The 25,136-nt window shown below is 47.6% G+C and overlaps 1 protein-coding gene across 1 annotated transcript; it reads right to left on the bottom strand.

Moving 5' to 3' along the window:
• On the bottom strand, window positions 1-14,115 carry TRIM7 (tripartite motif containing 7). Its single transcript, XM_080924213.1, has 7 exons — window positions 13,361-14,115; window positions 12,491-12,586; window positions 6,603-6,833; window positions 4,824-4,846; window positions 4,323-4,438; window positions 3,862-3,897; window positions 1-1,442 (listed from the first exon to the last, which is right to left on the bottom strand). The coding sequence occupies exons 1-7, from the start codon at window positions 13,877-13,879 to the stop codon at window positions 931-933; spliced, it is 1,533 nt and encodes a 510-aa protein (XP_080780339.1). The 5' UTR covers window positions 13,880-14,115; the 3' UTR covers window positions 1-930.
• Window positions 14,116-25,136: the final 11,021 nt, after the last annotated feature.

Raw genomic sequence — 25,136 nt, 5'->3', positions numbered from 1 at the left:
TAGGGATCGCAGTCTGTATTTCCATCTCCTCTCCTACTTCCAAGCAGAGCAGGGAACAGCCCATACCTGCCCCTCTTGGCCCAGCTTTGTGGGCGCTATGGAACAATAGCCAGTCAAGAGGCTAAACTGGGCAGGCCTGCCCAACTCCCTCCAGGGCAGATGCCCAGCAGTCCTTGCCACCAGGATGTTCTGGTGTTTGCATAGATTTAGAAAGTTCCAGAAAGGGTTTGTCAAGACTGTGCTTGTGTTGCATGCATGTCTACACTGCATCGGTAAACTTCACCGTTCCAGAACCTCTGATCTCCTTACCCAAAGGAAAATGTGAGGCTTGCGGCATCTGTAACCACACACTGGCAGTCAGTGTGGCAAAGGCTGCTGAGAACAGCAATGGGCTTACATGGTATACAGTAGTTCTGGCCTCTTGTCACGAGTCTCCTTTCCGATCCAGCTAGGATCTAACTGGGGAGCCACAATGCTCCTCCCTGAATCAACAGCCTCAGCAGGCCAGCTGGATCTGGAGGACTCAATGACCTCTCCAGGCATAGCTGCAGCTGTCACAATGTAAAGCAATACCTGAAGGGCCCGGGGTCTAACCACACCCCTTTGCAAGGGTACCAGTCTTTGACACTGTTCTGTGTAAACAGGGAAGGGACCCTTCTGAATCTAGACAGTGTAAGTCCTTGTGGTAGGAAGCACCTTTGCTTTTATACCAGTGAGCGACCCCTCTCCACAGTTAAGACACAATTTGCAGGAACATTACAGGAGCGTCTCTTCGCTCAGTCCGTCTTCAGCACCTGTGTTGTGCTCTGTGACAGCCTTCTTGGGCAGCTGAAGCAGGGGTGTGAAAGAAGGGCCAAGATAAAGTACTTCGGTCCCAGGAGGAGAGTTTACTGCTGTCCTGTCCCCTCCTAGGAAGCCCCGCAGAGCTCTTCAAGGCCAGATTCTCAAGTAGGTGCCAGTAGAGCAAACAGAGAAAAGGGGGAACACTCGTTCCTGGAAGTTGACACGGAAAGTGTAGAGGTGGCGCATGTCCTCCACTGCATAGAAGGACACTGCTCCCACCTCAAGGTCCAACGCCACCCTCACCCGCGACAGGTGCCCACAGTTGAGCTGCGTCCTCTCAGGGCTGGTCACCGCCCAGTACTGCCCATTGTTGAGTTGCATTGCCCAGACGCCCTCCTCGGGGGTAAAGGGAGTGAGGCCCTTGCGACGCACACTCTCTCGGGCCACCCCGAAAGCCCAGCCATCCTTGGAGCCCACTTCCACCTCCCAGTGATGTCTCCCAGAAGAGAAACCACAGGACGCCAAAACACGGGTGTTGGTATCGAAGCGGCGAGGATGGCTAGGCAAGTCCTGGGCGCGCTGTCCTAGGCGTACGCTCTTTAGATCCAGGGACAAGATGAGGCGGGGGTTGGCCGTGTCCGGGTCCAAAGTGAGTTCCACTGAGGAGAGAGAAAAAGGAACGATGCCTCTACACTCCTGTCACCCATCCATCCTCCTCCTTCCACATCAGCTACTTAACTTTCCTCTTTCTTTCTACTTTTTCTCTTTCTTCAGTCTAACAATCGCATATTAAAATCTTTAACAGACATTTGTTTAAATTTAGGGAGTACAATGGGCCTGATTTGGATCTCAAATTTGAACAGGTCAACAAATCTGATTTCAAGGATAATTGTGGAGTCTGGACTTAAAGAAAGTCTGCTTAGATCTGAAAACAGAAGAGTCGGGAGCAAGTGAGAGAGCTGCCTTAAAAAATAAAGAATAAAAAGCTGTCTCCTTAGAGGTGACACATTCTGAAATATTTTGTTATAAAACTGGACACGGTGTGTGTGAGAAATATTCACCAACTGACAGCCGAAGATGTATCACACAAACATGTGTGGCATGCTTTTCTCTCTCCTTTTGAGAATGCATAAAAACTGTCAAAATACAAAGCTACAAGTACACTGAGCTGTAAACACTATTGTAGGACTTTTCCCAGGCCCCCCTGTTGTTAGTGATTTGGATGAGAATGGCTCCCAAGAGCTCATATATTTGAATGTTTAGTCATCAGAGAGACTTGTTTAGGGAGGATTAAGAGGTGTGGCCTTGTTGGAGGTGTGTCACTATGTGTGTGTGTGCGTGTGTATGTGTGTATGTGTGTATACTTGTGCACGTGTGTGTGTGCATGTGTGTGCATGAGCATGTATGTGTGTGCATGAGCGTGTATGTGTGTGTGCATGTATGTGTGTGTATGTGTGTATATTTGTACACGTGCGTGTATGCATGTGTGTGCATGAGCATGTATATGTGTGCATGAGCGTGTATGTGTGTGTATGTGTGTATACTTGTGCACGTGCATGTGTGCATGTGTGTGCATGAGCGTGTATGTGTGTGTGCGCCTGCTGCTTGCTGCCTACAGATCACAGTGCAAAGCAGCCCTCAGCTGCCGCTACAGCGCCATGCCTGTCCATTTCAACCATGACAATCATGAACTAACCTTCTGACAATGGAAGCCAGCCCCCAATTAAATGTCTTTCTCTATAAGAGTTGACTTGGTCATGCTGTCTCTTTACAATAGACAAGAGCAACAGAACCGTGACAGTCTCCCTGGAGCACCACAGAGATCGAGGCAGGTGAACAACACTTTGTTACTCTCTCCCCAGTCTGTGGGACAGGCAGTAGATGCTCAGCAGAAGGTCAGAGAGATCTGGAGAGCGAAGTGTAATTTCAAGTACAGTGGCCAGGAGCCTCAGTGGAAGGGGATGTTAGAGCAAAGATCTAAAGGAAGCAAGGAAGCCAGCTGTACGACAGGGAAGTCTCGCCCTGGCTGGGGGATGGCCACTGCAGTGCAAAGGCCCTGAAGTTCTTATGTGGCTGGTGCACTCTAGAAGCAGCAAGGAGGGTGTGTGGCTACATAACTCAGGGCCTGATATGCAGTGAGGTTAGGTCCACTCAGCCCTGAAGGCCACTGAGGGTAGAGGGCGAAGTCAGTGAAAGAGGCCATTACTGGCTCCTACGAAGGTAAACCCTGGGCCTTTGCTTTCTTCCCTTCAGTGTTGGATTATACACCTCAGATCTCTGCAGCCTTCCTTTGTTCCCACTGTCCCTTTGGAATGACCATAGGGGGAGCCTGTCAGACATAAAAATAGCTTAGTTGGGATCCCCACTACACCCCAGAATGCACTCGATAACCATAGCTCGGTGACGTTACTCACCCAAGACAACCAGACACAGTCCTGGAACAGCCCATGACACACCGGAAGGATAGAAGCAGAGACCGAAGAGCAATGCACCTCTGGAGAGACACCTTGATCTACCCTCCAGTCTCCTCCAGGATCTGACCTCAAACTGACACTTCTGTTAGAAGCTGGACCTGACTTCTAGCTAAGAAATGTCCTACAGGTGAGCAGCCTTGCGGAGACAGGGTTAGGATAGTAGTTAGGACTTTAGAGTGTGAACACTATGTGATGACTCTCATCATAATAAATTATAGGCTTTTTTCAAACCAACTACATGTATCTACCTTCATGCTCATGACAGCTCCCATGCCACACAACAACCCCCAACCTCCGAAGAGGTCTTTGTCTGCTTAGATGTGGAGGTAAGAGTTTGTTCATCCAGGAAATTGAGATTTCTCTACTCCCAAGCAAGCTGAGGCCAACTCATTCCTGCTGCAGACTACCCTCTGCTTATGAGCCAAATGGCCCCACTGCCACTGAGGGTTCAAAGATGTCAAACATGGATTAGGATGGGGCAGAGGAACTGTCACTGAGGTGGACAGGGTCAACCATCTGTAAAGCCCTGAGAGACCGACTCTTGCAGAGAGCAGGTCCCCTACATGGTCAGCCTAGTACTCACAGTTGTGATCACGGTTCATACCTTTCTCTTCTTTCTCCAGCTCTCCCTGAAGATCCTCTACAGAAAGACAAAGCAGAGCAAATGTGCACATTGTGGGAGACAGCCCGACCAGGAAACCTCCTTCTTCTCTCACACTTATAACCTGTCTGACCCCAGGTACTCCAGAGGCTGAGTTACCTGTACAAAACCAAGATGGACACATAGGAAGGAGTCGTCCCTAGCTCCTCTTCTCCCTCCATTGTCTAGAACTGATCTGACCTGACCCCTGCCTCTTTAACCTTTAGCTTTCTTCCTGCCCCTGGTATTCTTCTACAGTATTCCTATGCTACCCCATAGGAAGCAGGTTGCCCAATCTGGCTTTGCTATGATCCGACTCCTGTTTCCTCTCCTCGTTTCAGAAAGACATAGCCTTAGGTTCCATGAACATCCACGTCCCACCTCCATCCAACACTACATGGCCCAGCCCATACCCAGGCCCCTACCTTTGAACTTTTTCAGCAATCCTTTTAAGACGAAACTCTTGAGGGAAACATTCCACACTTTATTCTTCATCTCAGATGAGACGGTGGTTGGCTTGGAGCCGGGCACGCTGCTGCACCTGTAGGAAAGACTCCAGAGGAAGTCCCAGGAACAGCTTCCCACTCCCACCGCAGTTTGATCATTAGGGAGGTGCAGCCATGTAAGCCTAAAGGCTTGATTAGCAACTTGTGTCCCTATTGGAGGATATCACGGCCTTTAGGGGGTGGGGCTTGTGATAGGGAGTTTACATGATTGGAGAATTGCCTTTGAAGACAATCTTATTCACTCCTCCAACTTTACCAAGGAATTCCGACAGCTCGTAGGCCTTTGCCTTAAAAGGTACCCGGGTAAGGAAGCAGCAGTTGGGGGTCAGGAGGAGAGAGATGGCGGAAGATCAAGAGAGAGAGCTTTGATGGGAAGAGCAAAGCGACTTGGAAAGACTAGGAAATGTGCAGTCCACTCACTTGCTTAATGTGTTTTTGAACTCCTGGAAGAAAACACGGAAGAAAATCAGGTCAACATCATATAATCTTCGTTCACCTTTGAGAAAACATGGCTGTTCCACACCTGACACACGGAAAATAAGCCATGCCCCACTAAACATAGGTGACAGCGGTTTCCAGCTGTGGCTGGATACTGGATAGCCACAGAGTACCCCCTCCTCACAGATATGCAAAGTTTTTATAGTAAAATCATCCCTGGGGCCACCGAACAAGACCTAGTGTTTACTGCTAGCAAAGTCACCAGCCCAGACAAGCTACAATGTCTTGTTGGGTTTTGGTTGGTTGGTTACTTTGGTTTGAAACAGACTCTCACACCTCAGGCTGCTCTCAAATTCCAGATAGAAGAGAGGGTGGTCTTGAACTCCTGATACTCCTACTCCTACTTCCCAAGTGCACACTGGGCAGCGCCTCAGTGTCTTTTCTGTCTTTTTCTGCTTGACGTTTTTGTGGTTTGTGACATTTATCGGAATATGCTGGTGGCCTTTTATTGTTTGTTCTGGTTTTGGTTTGTTTTTCTTGAGACAGGGTCTCGGAGCTCTGGCTGTCCTGGAACTCACTATTTACGCCAGGCTCATCTCAAATTCACAGCTCTGCAGGCCCTGCTTCCTGAGTGCTGGGATTAAAGGTGCGCTACGTTTAGTCAGTGACTATTTTTTTATATTAATTACTTATAAAAGTGTTGACGTGTGTGGGTGTTTTGCCTGCGTGTGTGTCTGTACACCTTGTGTGCCCATGGAGGCCAGAAGAGGGTGCTAGATGTTCTGGAGCTGGAGTTACAGGTTGACCATGACAAATGTGGCTCTAGAAGGCCTTGCCCTTCCCCCATTCCCTCTCTTGTAAACCAGATTGCATCCTTAAAGCTGGCCACCTCAGTGACCACTTCATCCTCCTAAAGCCGACCACCAAGGTTCAATTTTCAAAGTTTTGAAACCCCAACAACTAGCAGCCTCCTTTTGGCTACCCTAATTAACATGCCCAATCAAAACAAACCAACTCATCCTAACTCGGGACTCCTCCTTTCCCTTTGCCTACAGCCCTGTTTCCTCTCTATCCAGAGGCTATGGACTGTTCCTGGGGGAAATATTTCTTGCTCTTCTACCTCATCCTGCATCTCCCGCCTTTGTCTCTCGTTCCCTCCCCTTTGTCCCTCTTGGGACAAGTAAATCTCCTTTGCACTGAGAACTTGGCTCTTTCCAGGTGCTGAGCCACAATGTGGATACCAGTGCTCTTGACTGTTGTAACACCTCTCCAGCCCCAACTATTATTTTTTTAAGGAGTTGTTTACTTAGTTTATGTACATGAGTACACTGTAGCTGTCTTCAGACGCACCAGAAGAGGGCATCAGATCCCATCACAGATGGTTCTGAGCCACCATGTGGTTGCTGGGAATCAAACTCAGGACCTCTGGTAGAGCAGTTGGTGCTCTTAACCACTGAGCCATCATCTCTCTAGCCCTATTTTTTTAATAAGACAAAATACCATAAAGCGTGTTAAGTGCATTACAGGAAGCCTTGTAAAGACAGTTTACAGAGACTTTGGTCTTAAGTGTGTGTATCCTAGAATAATGTAAAATAAACTACAATGGCTTATAACCATGACATTTTATCATATCCTGTATAGCCTCCCAATCACAGGAGATTCAGTACCCCTTCCTCCAATCCCCTTTCTCCAGGGTCTGGCTGTCTCCAGCAACCTTTCCTAATGCCTAGGGCAAATGCCTCAGGGCTCTGACTGACTCACCTGGAGGAAGTCTAGGTCCGGCTTCAGGGCTGTCTCCTGGATCTGGCTGCTGAGTTTGGACAGCTGAGTGATCTCACCCTCCAGCTGGGCCAGGTTCTCATTCTGCTTCTGAGTCACTTCCCGGGACAGCACTTCCAGTCGGCTTAGGAGCCGACCCTCCTGCTCCACCAGGAAGGCCCGCAGTGCTTGGAACTCCGCCCCTACCTTCTCTCTCTCTGCTGCCATCTGCTTCTGTGGTGGGAAGAGGAGAAGTTGGCACACAATTTGGAGGGGAAGGCACTTGGACAAGACATTAAAGACAGGAGTTTGAGGAGGCATCCTCCAGGGCAGGGTTGCTTCCCCAGTGAGACACACCCATGCATACTGTACACACCCATCTGCATACTGTGCACACTCATACATGCATACTGTGCACACTCATACATGCATACTGTGCACATTCATACATGCATGCTGTACACAGCCACATGCATACTGTGCACACTCATACATGCATACTGTGTACACTCATACATGCATACTGTGCACACCCATACATGCATACTGTGCACACTCATACATGCATACTGTACACACTCATACATGCATGCTGTGCACACTCATACATGCATGCTGTACACACCCACATGCATACTGTAAGTTAAGATAGCCCAACTCTGTACTAGCCAGAGCCTCAACACACACTGTTCTCTCCCCTGACACAGATGTCCTCTGGCATCTCTTAAGATCTGGACTTTACTACCTTCAGGCTTCTTCAACTTCCCACAACTACCTCAAGCTGCAATTTCCTTTTGTAAAACATGAGAGAGATAAATTAGATCAAAGTTTGTTTTTTCTTATTCTACACATTTATTTAGTCACCTTTCACCCTCTTTTTACTTTATTTTAGAGATGAAATTTCACTGTGTAGTCTTGACTGGTCTGGAGGTTTCTATGTAGACCAGGATAGCCTTGAACTCAGCTATCTGCCTGTCTCTGCTTCCTCAATGTTGGAATTAAAGGTGTGCACCCCTATGCCTGATCCATCCTTGTTTTGTTTTTCGAGATGGGTTTCTCTGTGTAGCCATGACTGTTCTGAAACTGTCTCTGTAGAACAGCCTAGCCTTATACTCACAGATCTGCCTGCCTCCGCCTCCGCCTCTACCCCGTGTGCTGGGATTACATGCAAGTGTAACTAAATCCAGAGTGATGGAAATGTGGCACAGCCATTGCCACTGGACAGTGGAAGTCATGAAGCCAGCACAGCTGCTCGACACAGTTCCAGCAGAGCTGACCTAAGCACTGCCATCCGGTCATCCTGAGTCTCAGTTTGGGGTTGCTTGCATTCTTGGGGATTTTCTGCATTATGATTCATTTTATGCCTTTTTCCAAGAAAATTATATCTGAGTCTTTCTTAGGAACGTTCTAAACATAATTTTAGCTGGCCACTATTTTAAAATCTTCCTTATGTCCTGGAGCTTATTAAACACAGATATGCACATAGCTAGAACTTTCTTTATAAGGTTATTCATTACTCCAGGAATTTTCTTGGGGTATCCACCCCTAAGCAAACTCAAACAGCATAATTGGTTCAGGGTAAACAGAGACCATTGACAAACTCTGACTGATTTGAAAGCTCTTTTTTGTTTGGTTGGTTTTTGTTTTGGTTTTAATTTAAGATTTACACTGTAGCTGTCTCCAGACACACCAGAAGAGGGCATCAGATTCCATCACAGATGGTTGTGAGCCACCATGTGGTTGCTGGGTCCTGAACTCAGGACCTCTGGGAGAGCAGTCGGCACTCCTAATTGCTGAACCATCTCTCCAGCCCCTTGGGGGCTCCTTTTTTTTTTAAAAAAAAAAACATGTTTAGAACTCCTTGAAACTATGAAGATTGGCAAGGTGTAGGATATACATGGTACAGCCATGGAAGAACAGAACTCAGTAAGCAAGGTCAATTGACTACAATAAACTTTCCCTACTTTATAGGGCAGATGATGAAAACATATAACAAAAGGTGCTAAGTATTAGTATTTGCTACTCAAAAAAAGTGTTTTAAAACTGCAAACACTGCCGGCCTAAAAGCAGGCTGTCGTACAATAATGTGTTTGCTTTGGAGCAGACTTTCTTCAGACTCTTTAAATTGGAGTTATAGGGCTAATAATTAAAAAATAAAATCTGTTCTATACTTACTTTTTAATTGTGACTGAACTTGTAACATTAAACATGTAATGAGAAATCAAAACACATAATCTGCGCTTTTTGGATAGTTGTTAAATTGTCTCTGTGAAACCTGTACAAGCAGAAGCACCTGGTTGCTGGTCAGTCAAGCTGCAAGTGTCCCTGACCACCATACCTGACTCGGTTCTTTCCTCCTGATCTCTTCTCCTGGGACACCCTGCCTACCAACGAAAATGCAACGTAAAATGCAGAACTCCAGAGATGCAAGGAGAGAAGAAGAAAGCTTCCTGTTAGCAGAGGCGCAGCACAGCTTCCTGTTCGCTCGGCACAGAGCGAGCGCACTGGGCAAAGTTGGCTTTCTGAATTTCTGTTCTTCGCACTGTCAGATTCAGGGCTTTTCATGTCTTGATAGTTTATACAAACACACAATTAGTTGTGTAGCAAGATTCCAATGCAGTGAACAGGGGCTCTTTTGGATCCTGTCCTCATAGGGCAAGCTCAATTATGAAAGCTCCTCTTCCAGCTATTATGGAGGAAGGAAGACAGATAGAAGAGGAGATTTCGGAAAAAGTGAAGTCGGGAGCCCTGGGCTCAGATCGTGGCTTTTAAGGTTTCCCACAATATACCTGCCCATTTCCATAACCAGAGACTTTAGTTAGCTCAACCTGACCCAACACATTTCCTATTCCATTTTAGGGTGAGGAAACCCATCCTCACAATTGTTAAGCTAAGATTCTAAGGCAGGGTGGTCTGCATTTAAAGTCTGTACTGCTGCTAACTATATGGCACTGACTCCCAAAGGAACAACAACCCAAGCAAAAGTGTTTATAAGAGCAACTCTGTCTGTCTGTGCCTGGTGAATATCTATAATTATAGGACTCTGGAGAATGAGGTTTTGCAAGTACACGGCCAAGCCTGGACTACATAGCAAGTTCCAGGCTAACCTGAGCTACATGAGAGGCCTATTCCTAACTACAAAAAAGGAAAAAAGAAAGAAAGAAAAAAAAAAAAAAAAACCCAAGAATCTGTTGGACTAAAAAGCTTGCATGCTTACGTTCTGTGTCAGTTGACAGTGATGAAACAGGAAGGAAAAGTCCCTAATCCCCCAGTTCTGACTGGTGAGAGTTGTAACTGTAATGTGTCGTAGCTACTTGCAGGTTTATGCTTATACACCCAGCTTCAGCCCCTACTCAGGGCTGCCAGGAAAACCAACGCCTTGTCTGGCGCCCCCAATGGAGCAGTGACCAGACTTGTGTGGAGTGAGTGAGAAAAGTTTGCAGTTGCACCATCCCACTGATGTCCTCTCTCTCCTTTCTCCTGGCATACAAGACATGGTGTAACAACACCACTTTTAAAAACTGCCGGGCGAGATGGGGAGGAGGGGAATAAGGGAGTGAAACCCTGAGAACACGTTCCCTCTGTCTGGCCACCTCCATCTTGTTTTGGTTCAGTAAGAAAGCTCTCATGGAGAGCCAGGTAGCTATGGGCACCATCTGTCTAAGCTTCCCAGCCTCTAGAACTGCAAACTGAATAACTGTTCATTGCTGTCCTGGCTGGTCTGGAATCCACTATGAAGATCAGGCTGGCCTCAAACTCATGGATAACCATCTGCTTCTGTTTCCCAAGTACTGCAATTAAACATGTGAGCTACCATATCAGCTAAACTCTAAACTCTTCTTTGCTTTTGTTTTTTGGTTTCTTTGGTCTTTGGGTCTCTGTCCAGGCTGGCCTCGAACTCACAGCGATCCACCTGCCTCTGCTTAGGCCACCATTACCCCCAGGCCTGTATTTCTTAAAAAGCACATAGTTAATGATATTGTGTGTTTAACGGATTGAGAAAACTGTAAAAAGAAGTATCTCAGTCAGATAATTCCTGGCTCCGAGGGCTTCCCTCTACATTCTGGGATACCTAAGACCCTGCCACTAAAAGCCAGTGGCACTGGAAGTGCTGATAGCTAAAAAGACCTCCTGGTATTTCTGGATGAGCCCTGGGGTAAGGGCTTTTTGGGGTGAAAGTACTCTCCTCTTCCTATCCCCTTCTTCCAGGCCACACAGTATGTACAACTATAAAACCCTGTTTAGTAGGGCAACAGAGGAAGGCTCACCTGTTGCTGTTATGATAAGAGGAGCGAGAGGCATGTGGTTCAGTGGTAGAACACTAACCTGGCTGTGGAAGGACCTCCTTTGGATAGGTTAGGGGAGGGTTTGGCAAGGGGCAGAGATGGGAGGTACTAAGCTGTGTCCTGGGAGGAGCTCAGAGGCTTCGAAGTTTCCCAGACCTTAGAGAATGTCCTCCTCGTCCTCACAGATAAAAGCTGAAGAGCTATGCACCACTTCCTTTCTCTAGCAGAGGTGGAACAAAGGTCTAGATGGGAAATGAATGGTCAGATGGGAAAGCCTGGGCTGTCCAGTGGACGAAGGTTTAGAAGCAGCTAAGAGTAAGGGGAGAGCCAGGCATGGTGGCACACAGCTTCGGTCTATCCATCACTAATGAGGCAGAGGCAGGTGGATCTCTGGGTTGGAGGCCAGCCTGGTCTATGTAGTAAGTTCCAGAGTAGCCAAGGCTATAGAGAGAGACCCTATCTCAAACAAAATAAAACAAGAGACAAACAAAAATAACAATACAAAGAGCCCAGAGAGAAGCTTGGGTATCTGAGCTCAAAAGTCTTTTCTTCCCAACCTTGAAAATAGGAGTTTGGGGCTGGTGAGATACCTCAACAGATAAAGAGGTATTTGGCTCATACGCCTGGTAATTCAATCCATAGATTTAAGCCGGTTGAATAAACCCAGTTCAACCCCTGGAAAATACCTCGCACTGGAGGACAGGAGCTGACAGAAAATGGCTTTACGAGGAGACAGTAAGCAGCAGGTGCACCACACCCAACAACAGAAACACAAATAAATAGACAGGTAAAGAGATCGTTTTAAAGGGTAAGAGGGCTCTCCAGGCCTTCCCGCCAGCTCCCAGCTCCATAAACAAATGGCTTTGCCTTAAAAGGCACTAATGGTTCCTTTCACTCTTCCAGCACCTTTTACTGAGCTAAGAACTGAATTTGTGAGGTAGAAAATGACAGTGACTCATGTTTATCCATAGTAACCAAAACAAGTCCCCAAGTCACAGTCCTGTGCCAGGACCATCTCTGATCCCTCCTTAGTGTCAGCACTTTCTCCTTTAAGCACAAAGGGTTCTCCATGCAGTTTGGCCATCCTGCTGTCCTGGAACTCACTCTGAAGACCAAGCTGGCCTCAAACTACCAGAGATCTGCCTGCCTCTGAGATTAGAGGGGTGCGCCACACTGCCCAGCCAGAAACCTCTAATAGATGAAAGCTCTGAGGAGAAAACATTTTCCCCACTGTTCTTCTGTGGCAGAACATGCCTCAGGCTGGTGTGAGGTTCCTTATCATGTTCCTACTTAATACGACACTTTCTGTAAAGAAACACTAACGCATTCCATTACAACTTGCTTTTACGAGTCCGAATCGGTTTGTTTCGAATGGCTGTGCACCCTAAAGATTATTTGAACAGCCCCTCTCACAAACTCTAGTATTATATTATTGTGTTATAAATTATATAGTCAACCTTCATAATATATATAGTCTTTCTGAAATCCACCTTACTGTTTCAAACACACACACACACACACACACACACACACACACACACACACACACACACACACCACCGCCCAGGGCATCCACAACCCTATGCCTCTCACACTTGGACTCACTAGAAGCTCCTTGCTCTCCCTCTCCTCTGTTGACCTGAATGCTTCATAGTCTTCCAGCACTTTCTTCAAGGCCCTCAGCCTGGAATCCAGCAGCTCCTGTGGTATGAAGGAGAATTATGTTGCCAGAAAATTCTGGGTACCCTCTCATGTACCTTCCTAGAACTATCAAGGAGAAAGCCGAGAGTCTGCCCTCGGAGCAGGAGACCAGAGAGACATCATCTCTGGCAAGGGGGAGAACATAGCCTTGCAGACTAAGCTTATCGGGCGCAGAGCAAATGCAAGGGAACTCCACCGGCCTGGGAATCTCACTTCTCCAAGGGCATTAGCCACGTGGTCTTCACTTAAACTTAAGACTCCCACATTGGTTCAGTCCCCTTTCGGCTCTCAAGCAACGTAGGAGGGCTGGAGCAGGACAGAACAGCAAAGACTAGGGGCTGCACACGCCTCTTGTGCCGCGACCCAGCGAGGGACAAAGTACCCACAACCCATGGACTTCACAACTCTTGAGACAGACCACCTAACCCAGGACGCCACTGTGTTCCTCTTTGAACCTAATACTTTTGGTAGTGCTACGCCCCTGGGAACACAGAAGGAGTGAAGACTGAGGATGTGTGGGCGTGGCAGAGACTTTCTCCCGGACAGAGTTACAACCGCTGTTGGGGACAGACAGAAAATTTCAAGTCCCTGGGGCCGTCTCCCAGGCCGCCGGGCATCAGGCTCTGGGGGAGCAGAGGAGATGAGGGGGAAACACAGTTTAGGACGAGAAAAGGAAGACCGGGACTCTTCTGTAGGACCCCGCCAGCCGTCTGCAAGGACAGCGAGCTGCGAGGGCTGGAGCAGAGCCAGGGATCCGGGACATCCCGCACCCACCTTGGCTTCCTGCACTGCCTCCTCCAGCGGCAGCACGGCGTGCGAACGGTGCTCGCGGGCGCGGTCGCACACCACGCAAATGGCTCTGCCGTCGTCTTGGCAGTAGAGCTTAAGTTGCTCTCCGTGCTGCGAACAGCGCGCAGCCGCCTCCCGGGCAGCCACCGCCGGGGTCCCGCGCTCCCCGGGGACCGTGGCGGGTAGGCTGAAGCGCCGAAGGAGCGAGGCCACCGCAGCCAGCTGTCGATTGGGTCGCAGCTGGCTGGGGCGCGCGGGCTCGCGGCACTGAGGGCAGGGCAGCGGGCAGGGCAGCGTGCGGGTCGCCGTGCCCGTCCCAGCTCCGGGACGCTCCCAGCAGCGCATGATGCAGGCGCGGCAGAAGCTGTGGCCGCACTCGACCGACACCGGTTCCCGGAAAAACTCTAGGCAGATGGAGCACGTCGCCTCGCCTTGGAGCTCTGCCGCCAGCGCCAGCGCCTCCGCTCCCGCATTCGGCCCGGTCCGCGGCCCCACAGTCGCCATCCGTGTCCTTGGTACATCCGAGTCTTGTGGCGCTCGGGAGGTCCCTGGATATTACTGTTCAAGCTGGGCTGGGCTCCCACTGGGCGAGGCGGGGCGGGGCCGGCAGCGGGCAAGCTGAGACGTGAGCCGAGGGTGCACCCAGCGGGGAATGGGGACAGGTAGTGCCCTTTCTCTCTCTGGGTTCCCAAAGCCACCACCCCAGCCCGCGATCTCCCTTTTGCCGACCCCCCTCCCACCGCCTCTCTAGTCGCCCAGTATGGCCCAGTCAGCAGTAGGGAACTGTCGGGGACAGGTGAGCTGCAAAGCCAGCTGGGCTCCACTCCCAGTGGCCGACCTAGGCTGACCCTCCCTGCACGGCAGGGGCCAAGGCCTGGCTCCCGGGGCACGGTGTCTGGTTCCCCACATACCGACTCGTCCTGGCACTGTACTGAGCTAAACTTAGGGTCTGGAATTTGGCTCTACCTCCTCACCCTAAGCGTGGCCCTCTGTGCACGTTTGCAACCACATCTCTTACGGTTCTTCCTTTAATTAGTATCATTCCACACCTACCCCGAACCCCTCAGTCTGTCCCCAGCTGGTGTGCAGCTGGGTTCCTCGGACCTTTTAGGGGGTGGTTTCTTTCTGGAGGCCACTAGCGTGAAGCTTCCTCCTCTGCCCCTCTCAAAACTTTTCTTGTCAGAAATGTCACCATCCACTTTCCCAATTCTAAGCCAACGTTGCAGACCTCGCCTCTCTGCTGTGTCTCTTTCCCCGCGGCATTTTCTCCTCGCCGCTCAGGATGCTACAATCTCCCTTCCTCTCCAGTCTATGGCCTCCTACTTTCCCCTTCGGTTCCATAGTCTCCGCACTCGGTAATCCCTTCCACTTTTTTGACTTTGGAGAGCCCCTTCGGAGCCGATGTTCAACCAGTGGCTGCTACCTCTCAGGAAAGAAACTGAAGTCATAAGAACTTCCAGGACCCGCCTGCTCTCTGTGCCCAGCTCCTACGCCCATATCTCTCTCTTCATCTTCATCTCCTGAGACTTTTGGTGCTGACCACAATGCAGCCCTGTGAGTCTTCTCCACACTCCTACGGGTCAGAAAGACGCCTGTGTGATGCCTCCTGCTTGATTCTCCTCCATCTTGGGACGTTTTGAGTTTTCTGCAAACTCAACTACAATTATTTTGAAGATAAGGAACATTAAGTCGGCTGAAGAAAGAAGTGAATCCCTGAGCTAAAGAATTGCCACGAGTTTCAGGCACAGGGCAGCAGATGGTGAGCTAAGGCCCTTCTGGTTCACCAGGAACTCAGTACTGACACGAAGGGCTTTCAGGGATGTGTCATTTTCCATAATCACAGCATTAAAGGGCACAGCATCAGGAGTTCAAGGTCATCCCTGCCATGGTCATGACATCACATGGCCGCTTGGAGGTCAGCTTGGGTTATATGAAACCCACCTGGGGGGGGTGTTATTTCTGAAGACTCACTTAGAGCTTTGCGGTGTTTGTTTTTTTTTTTTAACTTGATCACTTTTTCTGTTCAGATTTCTCATCCACTTTACAATATGCAATACAATTTGGTAAAGACCTCTTCACTATACAGCAGGGCAACTGACTCATGAGGACACCATATTGGAGCAGTTTGATTCGTTTATGGTTGACCTGCAAATGCGGCCCAGACACACAGAAGAGCTCTTTCCCAGCCGCGGATTCCAGAAAGCCAGTCCCCGTGCTCATCCTGCTGATGTTCTCTCAGATGCTACCTTTTCCGTGAAGCCTACAGACCATCACACACAGATTTTGTCACAGGGCCAGACTTAGCATCACTGACGCCATGGTGGGAGCCCATTCAGGCTGTAACATTCAGCACACAGACAGCTCCACAGACAAAACTAAAACAAAGGCCTGACCCATTAAAGTCGGTAAAGTTCCGAGAACGTCTCTAAATGTCCTCACCTGGCCTTTGGCTTCTGTAGTTCTGCCTCTGGCTAACTGTTCTTGTTAACTGAGGAATGTCCTGTCTAAAAGCCCGCCCGGAGAAGGGCTACACGGAAACCCTGGGCACCCAGTGTAGTACTCAGCTGGCTAATTTGCGCCTACCCAGGTCTGGGCAGTGTTTTGTGGTGAACACCCTACAACAATTTACGATGGGGGTGGGGGCGGCAGAGCTGAAGATGGTTCAGTGGGTAAGTGCAGAAAGGATGCAGGTTCTCAGAACCTGTTTACAACTGTAACCAGAGTTGCAGGGTTGCAGGGGACGGAGTGCCTTCTTAGGCACTCAAACTTCACATACATGCATGCTTTATTACATAAAACAAATATGTCTTTAACATCAACAAAATCAAATCGAGCACCTGCCCACCTCCTATGCACTTTCCCCATTTAGAGCAATTAACTTCATTCTTTAACGTTTAAACGTTTTATATTTTACTACATTATTTTGCATTTAAAACAAAAGCAAACGTATCTTTTTAGGGTCACGGTTTTATTTTGTCATAAATGCCTGATGAGTAATTTTTCCATCCTCTTAGTTTCTACTCCCGGATCTGTCTGCCCTCCCGTATCCCCAGGGGGGGGCTTAGTGAAGATCGGAGGATCACTCGGAGCAGCCAAGGACTGGCTGTGATCTACCAACTCTCAGGTTCCTTCAGCAGTTAAGAGCCGTGTGCTACGTAATCACTAGAGTATATTTTTGGAGAGTAGGAATGCGGTTGGGGATGTAGCTCAGTGGTAGAGCGCATGCTTTGCATGTATGAGGCCCCGGGTTCGATCCCCGGCATCTCCAGGTGGTTACAGCTTCCGCAATGTTTTTTTTTCCTTTCTTTCTGTCATTCTAATTTACAAACAACGTGCAGTCAACAGCTGCAGAACCCCTCCCCCTGCCTCAAAAGGGTTGAGCCAGCGCGATTGATTAACGAGGAAGAGCTCGGAACTACTCGGAACTTTTGAGGGTAAGCAAATGCAGCGAGATCTTAGGGCCTGTGCATTCCTTCTTTGTGAGCTCCGTGAGCTTCGCGGTGGAATGAGCGTGGAGAAAACATACAAAATCTCACTCACACAATCCCTGGTGTTGGTACGAAAAAGTAAACAAAATGGAAGGAAGTTAGGGGGATGATTAAGCGCCGGCAGCTGGGTTTTACATTTCAGAACTTTTGTAATTCTGTTAAATTCTGGCTACAACCCAATTGAGGACTTTTTTCCAAACATAGGGGTAGCGAAATAAAGCACCTGTCAGCGCAGCGCCCGGCTAGCTCAGTCGGTAGAGCATGAGACTCTTAATCTCAGGGTCGTGGGTTCGAGCCCCACGTTGGGCGCAGGCAGATTTCTTTTTTAAACCTCGACTTGCAAAAGTTCCCTGCACAATACAATCAAGTGACCCTCTCGAAGCCTAAAAGGACAGTTAATGATTATCACTTTCCGGTAATAAGTCCTTATTCTAGAGTAGCAGTTTTATTGTCGCAAAAATATATTTGATATCTGTCATTTTAACAACTATTTTCTTTAAAGGAAAAAAAATCAAACCCTGGGCGTTGCGTGCGGTATGCAAGAACTGTTTTAAGCACGTTACCAGTACAGTTCTGTAGAATTAACTCTATTCACAGCGCTGTACTGCTGTCATCTCTAGGCGAGCGGAGTCTCCTCCTCCTCCTCCCCTTACTCCACCGCCTTCTTTCTCCCTCCCTCCCCCCTCCTTCCACATCTCTCTCTCCCTCTCCCTCCCCCCCCTCTGATATTTTTAGACAGGATTTCTCTGTGTAGCCCTGGCTGTCCTGGAACTTGCTCTATAGACCAGGCCGACTTACGAACTCAGAGACTCGCCACAAAGCTTGGTCCATTGGCCCCTTTTTATCTGTCCAGGCAAAAGTTTATCAAACAGCCATCTTTTCTCGACCCCTGAAAACGCCATTTTACTGTCTTTTTAAATTCTATTATTTTTTCCTGGAGCCATAAAGTCATCCTGCGAGTACACGAGTGCTTGTGCAAGGTGTGTGTGTGTGTGTGTGTGTGTGTGTGTGTGTGTGTGTGTGTGTGTGTGTGTAGGGTTCCATTTAAGGCAATCTCACTTAGCCAACGCTAGCCTATCCCCTATGTAGTCAAGGTGACTTAAAACTGATTCTACTGAATTCTTCTCCCAAGGGCTGAGGTTAAAGATCAGCACCATGCTATTAGCTACATTTTGCCTTTCAACAGTCTTATGCCACTCTTCTAGGTTCTTTCATGTTGTGTGTAGTGTGTATTAAATTTTCTGTCCATTAAGGTCAAATGACACTCTATTACATGTATGTACCAGTTTCTTTATTTATCCATTTTGGGTTATTGTAATTTCTTCCACTTTTGTCTTGGGAGGGACTGGGGAAGGATTATCAATTTAGAAATGGGAGGTTTACCCATTCTACAAAATTAGTTACATATAAACCCTGACTCAGCAAATCTCCGTTCTGGGAATTAATCCCACAGTTGCCCGGAATGCAAAGACATCACCGAAAGCCTTGTAACTGGTTGTAACTGGAGCGTTGATTGTAAAGACTGGTAGCAATGAAATCATGTGTAAATGACCTGCTGAATTTTGATTTCCTACAGGAGAGCACCACACACTTGCCATATCAACTATGCACTTGAGCAGTTTTTCTTTAAAAGCTTTACTGGAGCTCCAGGAGAAGTAGATGGCTCAGTGATTAAAAACACTTGCTGTGCTTTAGAACACCTGAGTTTGGACTGACATAGTGCCTGCACACAGTTAACCACCACTTGGGAAGTAGACACAGGTGGGTCTCTGTGAGTTTGAAGCCAGCCTGATCTATATAGTGAGACCCTGTTGGGGGAGGGGCAAGCCGAACAAACAAGCAAAAGCTCATCAATGGCTCTCAGTGCCCACATTCCAACAGCTCACAATCCTCTCTCATTGGAGTTCCAGGGGATTTGATGCCCTCTATGACCTCCCAGAGCACCAGAGCACCAGGCACACATGCAGTGCACATACAGAAATGCAGGCAGTCATACATATGTGATAAAAACAGAATCTCTAAAAACAGCCTTGTTGAGTTGGATATAGAAAACTACCGCCAGATTTTTCATATTTGTGGTTACTATCTAACTAGTTTAAAATTACTCCCATATTTTTTCAACCATCACTGATTTGGTTGTTTGTTTTGTTTAACTTGAGGGGATCGTTCTCCCAGCGTCTGCACTGGCACTTGAGAGGTGACTCAATGATTCTCAAGTGCTCACTTTATTATTGCGTTGCTGTGTCACCTCCCTGTAAGGGAACAAGCTTCCCAGACAAGGTCCGTGTCAGTCATATACCACTGTTCCGAGGGACATGTGAAGTAGACAAGGAAGATGCCAAGATGAGTGACTGGGACAGGAGGAGAGGCCCAACAATGGTCCAGAACAACTCAGTCCCCCACTGTGTTTCTGGAAAAATAAGTTGGATTAAAATCACTGGATATTTTGGGAGACCCTCCTAATTTACCACTGTGGCTGTTGATAGTTCTCAAAGGGTGGAGTTCATAAATGAGAAAAGAGTGTACCTACCTTCTTTTAATTTTTTTAAAAAAGGTTTATTTATGTATTATATATGAGTACACTGTAGCTGTCCTCAAGCACACCAGAAGAGGGCATCGGATCCCATTACAGATGGTTCTGAGCCACCATGTGGTTGCTGGGACCTGAACCCGAGGACCTCTGGAAGAGCAGTTGGCACTCCCAACCTCTGAGCCATCTCCCCAGCCCAAGTACCTACCTTCTTTGTGAATATTTTGTGATATTCAACTTATGATAGTTAAAACTATTAACACCTAGGTGTCTTAAGACTTTGAAATTCTACTTACAAATATTGTTGGTTTTCTCTAAAGTTACTATAGCAGTTTTTTTTACAGAACCATCCTTTGGCTGGTACTTTCATCAGCTAGAGCAATCAAACGGCCTTATCCTGATATAAGATTACCTCATATGAGAAGTAGTGACACCCCTCTGCGCATTTCAAGTTGCAGTGATGAGGTTTGTATTTCTGAACTTCCACATATCACATGAGAAGCTAAGTCACAGCTGGGAGTAAAGAGATACTTCTGAACTCACTATCATAGGCACCCAGCTTTAACCACTGGTTTATCTACTTAGACACAGTGCTTAGAAATTCTGGCTGTGTGACTTCTTTGTGATCCCCGGGATAAAAATAAATTTGCATCTTTATAAATCCTGTGCTGATGCCCGGAGTCCCCTGAGACAGCCCAACGACAGCCCAATCAGTGTCTTCTGCTCAGCTTTCTATCCAAGCATAAACCATGAACAAATGATGTAGATGGTGTCATCAGAATCCAGACCCAAAGGAGTATAGGTGTGACCTTGTCTCTCCCTCTACGGGCACCACCAGCCTCTCTCTGCCGATGAAGACATTCTTCAGAGGCTCCAAACGCTGTTTCTTCTCATGGGGGCCTCTTTCCTCAGGTCTTTTTGGATGATGGCTCACTCTCTTTCCCTGGCCCCAAATTGCTTGCCCCGTCCTGTCAAATCACTACAGTTGTTTTCACTCTCTGACATGATTTCTGCATCGCCCATCGGAGGGTGAACTTCAGAGAGGCAGTCATCATGGCAACAGCAGGGAAGGATGAAATAGCGCCATGCCACAGGCTTATGTGGTGCAACGTACCGATGTCTGTCTAGCATCTAGAATTCCGTTAAACGCACACTTAGGGCTCAGTACATTCGTTTGCAGCTATCAGTATTGACCTCTAATCCACATGTTTACACAGGAACACAAGAACCAGTCAAAGGAGATGATGGCCAATGGAGGTGGGGGAGGTGGAGATGCAACCTGTCGAAGCTGAGTGATGCACTGTCTAGGTTTCAGTACCCCTCCTCCTTCCCTGGCCTCAAACACAGAGATCCTCCTGTCTCTGCCTCCCAAGTGCTGGAATTAAAGAGTGGGCAACCACTCCTGGCCTCCACTCCAAATTTTCTAATTGAAAATTTTGTTTGGCCCTTGGTAGGTAGCACATGCCTTTAAGGCAGAGCAGGTAGACTTCTGAGTTCTAGACTAGTCTACAGATTGAGTTCCAGGACAGCCAAATCTATACAGAGAAACCCTGTATAAAATGTCTTAGACAGAGTTTCTATTCCTGCACAAACATCATGACTAAGAAGCAAGCTGGGGAGGAAAGGGTTTATTCAGCTTACACTTCCACATTGCTGTTCATCACCAGAGGAAGTCAGGACTGGAACCCAAGCAGGTCAGGAAGCAGGAGCTGATGCAGAGGCCATGGAGGGATGTTACTTAGTGGCTTGCTTCTCCTGGCTTGCTCAGCCTGCTTTCTTATAGAACCCAGGTCTACCAGCCCAGGGATGACACCACCCACAATAGGCTGGGCCCTCCCCCCTTGATTACTAGTTGAGAAAATGTCTTACAACTGGATCTCATGGAGGCATTTCCTCAAGGGAAACTCCTTTCTCTGTGATAACTCCAGTTTGTATCAGGTTGGCACACAAAACCAATCAGTGCACGAGGCTGTACAGAGAAACTCTGTTTCAAAAAACAAACAAACAAATGAAAAAAAATTAATAATATTTAAGAGAGAAAAATAATGACTTTTGAGTGTGTTGATTAAAATTTTATGTAGACAGTTTTGTAGAAAGTTTATTGAGGTTTATTTGAAAAACAAAATAAAACCCCCTAGTGAAACAAGACCATCACACTATCTTTTGAGTTCAACACCAGTCTGGACAACATAGTGAGACCTAGTTTTAAACACAGTCAGACAGAGGGCTGGAGAGACGGCTCAGTGGTTGAGAGCATTGGTTCGTGTCACTCACACAAAGGTCTGACCCCCTCTCCTGGACTCCTCACTGCCATTCACTGCATGCCTGTGGTGCACTCGGATACATGCAGGCAAACATTCATAGATGTAAAATAAATCCTTAAAAAGCAAATAAACAACCCACCCCCACACACAGGAGTTTGAATGTGGCCGTGTGTGCATAGATGGACTGACAGACAGCTGAACCTGTAATGTGTAGCAGGATGTGCTTGTAATGTTTTCCATCCTTCAGGATCAAGCCCAGAGACTCACAGACGCTGGAGAAGCACTGTTCTTTCATTAGCTCCACGAGTTGTCACATAGACTTTCCCAGTGATTTTGGATCCTCCGACTGTTTCTTCACGGTGATTTCAAGTGGAGACGCTGCGTGGGTATCTTCAGCTCCACACACCGCCTAGATGTCTTTGTTTTGTTTGACTCGGTTTAGTTTGGTCTGGTTTTGGACACGGGGTTGGGGTTTCGGGTAGGCCTGGCTGTCCTGGAAGGAAGTTGCCTTGTAGATCTGGCTGATCTCAGCTCTGCTCCTGAATGCAGAGAATAAAGGTGTGCACTATCACTTGTGGTTTATGGCTTTCACACTTTAGTGAAAACACAAAAACTCCTTCAACAGTACCCCGGTGACAGAGAACAGAGACAATTACAGATAAGCCAAAGCACACCTGCCTGGTGACAGGGTGCTTTCAGATCACCAGGGCTAAAAAGACAAAGGGCACAGTGTAATAAAAGCTGTGACAGTGATAGAAGCTGCTATAATTTAAACAGCAAAAAGAGTTGTTGCTTTTTTTTTGTTTCCTTTTTTCTTTCTTTCTTTCTTTCTTTCTTTCTTTCTTTCTTTCTTTCTTTCTTTCTTTTTTTTTTTTTACTTACTTTACATCCAGATCAGTATCACAATCCCTAACCTCTATTCTCAGTCCCACCCTAACAAATCCCCTTCTCTAAGGAGATCCCCCTCCCCTTGTGTACCACCCCACCCTGGGACATCTAGTTCCAGCAGGACTAGGCACATCCTTTCCTACTGAGGCCCAACCAGGCAGTCCAGGTAGGGGAAGGGGCTCGGTATGTTGACTCTGCAGTGACATCCCTCCTGCTGAGATTATAGGCAGGCTCCACCCACACCCAGCGGTAAAGATTGGCTGTTAGTTGATTAAAAAGAGATGTAACAATAACAATGTGTTATTGTTCCCTCTCTGTCTCTTGGGAGTCCTTTCTCACTTTTTCTCAATAAACCCACTTACTCTGCTAAAAAAAAAAAAAAAGAAAGAAAGAAAGAAAAAAGAAAAGAAAAGAAAAAAAGAAAAAAGAGAGAGTGTAAGAAGGTTATATGGTATTGTCATTTAAAAGACTAGGGACTCAAAAGTGACAGCTACTTGTTGGTGCTGTTGGGCACCCCAGCTGAGTGATGGCGTTAGTCATGTATTTCCCATTTATCAATTTAGTTCCTGTCTCCACATGGACGATCACTGAAAACTGCCTTATGTTGGTTATTGGGAATCAATCGAATCCAGTTGAATAAGATTGATAAAGGGGTGAGTGATCCGGAGGTCAGAAGTTCCAGTACGGGCTAAATAGGGCAGCCGGAGAGGGGAGCCGAGGATATCCTGGCAGTCCGGAGCCTGCGGTAAGGAAATGGAGAGACACATTTCTAACAAGACTAAAATAAAAAGAGGAAAAATGGCCTAAGCAGAGGAACTCTGAGATAATTCTCAAAACGAGTCTAGAATCTTTTCACTCTTGGCCTTCTCTGTTTTTTAAGCCTATTCTGGATGCTGACTTAGTGATCTGTAGTTTCTGGGACAAAGCACTGACCGAGCAATGGGCACGTTGTTGGTGGAGTTTGGGAGAAAGTGTGTGAATGCTGGTGGCCTGCGCGGCTTTGCCACCGCTGGGCTGATTCGGACCATGCTGTGCCTGATTAAGGAGGACGCCGCTGATTTAGGTTTTGTGTGACTTTAAAGTGTGACAGTACTGCCGGGCGACAAATGGCCTAGCGCACGAGTTTGGTGGGTGAAGACACTGAGCAGGCTGCACGGTGGAGTCCTCACAACTGAGGCGATCCCCTGTCGAGACGACTGGCTGCCGAGTTGATTTCCTCGTGGGGGCTGAGCTCTCCTCTCAGCTCACCTGTCCCCAGCTACAGGCAGGGAGACGCCACGGGGACACCGTGGACCAGAGGCAATCACTATTTGCCCAGCACTTCTCGTAATGGTGGCGGTAAACGGGGAGGACACTTGATGGATGGAAAAGTTCCTCCGAGGGATCCACACGGTGTGGGTGTGGTCGCTATCACGGCGGCCACCTCTCCTGTGAGCATCTTCCGCAGCCCGGACTTCCAACACACATTCCAAACAAACCGCCGCTCTGGTAATGTGCTTCCTTCCGAGGCTGCACGGCGAGCCCGTCGCGCTGGATCTGCTAGGACTCGAAGTCTAATGACAAAAAGGTACTTCGAGAAGACTGAAACCTGGAACTGGGTAAATCCTCCTCCTCTCCTTTCCCTCCCCCTCCCCTCGCCCTTTCTTTCCTCCCCAACCCCTTTCATTTTCCCCTTTCTTTTCCCCCGCCCTCTTTTTCTCCAACAATAAATAAATGAAATTTAAAACACTCATTTAAAACAGCAAAGGGAAAAATATTTAAGCTTCTGTTTCCGCCCGGTTTCGAACCGGGGACCTTTCGCGTGTTAGGCGAACGTGATAACCACTACACTACGGAAACTCGCGCCTGCTTCCTCTCTCTTCACTAAGTGGTGTGGTATCGAGGCATGGACCACCAGCCTAGGCGATGCTGATGAGAGCAACGACCGACTGACGACTGTATTTGTGTTTTTTTATTCGGAGGAAGAGAGCGGGAGGATTTAAATGTCCTCGTAATCCGAGCTCAATTGACGGTAATAATCAGAGGGAGTAGGGAAGGACTCTAAAGTCACAAAAGAAATCATGTTTTACATATGCTTTCAGAAATTATTGTATGAAAAGTTATTAAGATAAAGACAAAATTGAAGGTAGTAATCTGAAAGTGTTATCAAAATTTAAAATTTCAACGAAGGACTTTTAAAACAAAGATACATCTCATCAAACGTAGTATTCATTATAGAACTGAGATGCAGGTTAGCCTATGTTAAACGTTATATATACATTATATGTGTGTGTGTGTGTGTGTGTGTGTGTGTGTGTGTGCGTTTTGCAAATGTGAGAGTAGAATTCTTTGGTTAATTTTGGTTAAAATCAGATGATTTTCGGTCACTCAAACTGATTCCCGGATACCGAGTCGGGATTTGGAAGGCAGGGGCTCTTCTTGATGGGTCTGTGACTCAGAATCCTCTCTCCACCATAACATGGAGCAATTGGGCTAGCTGAGGTCAACAAAGGTCACTATTCCAGGGATGCCTTGCCTCCCCTTACCAGAGGGCTCGCAGAGTTAGCTTTCTCCACGTCTCTCCCTTTGGATCCAGTGGGAACTTCACTCCT

The sequence above is a fragment of the Micromys minutus genome (genome assembly GCF_963924665.1).
Source record: "Micromys minutus genome assembly, chromosome: 10".
NCBI lineage: Eukaryota > Metazoa > Chordata > Mammalia > Rodentia > Muridae > Micromys > Micromys minutus.
This window is presented reverse-complemented; position numbering and strand designations above follow the sequence as displayed.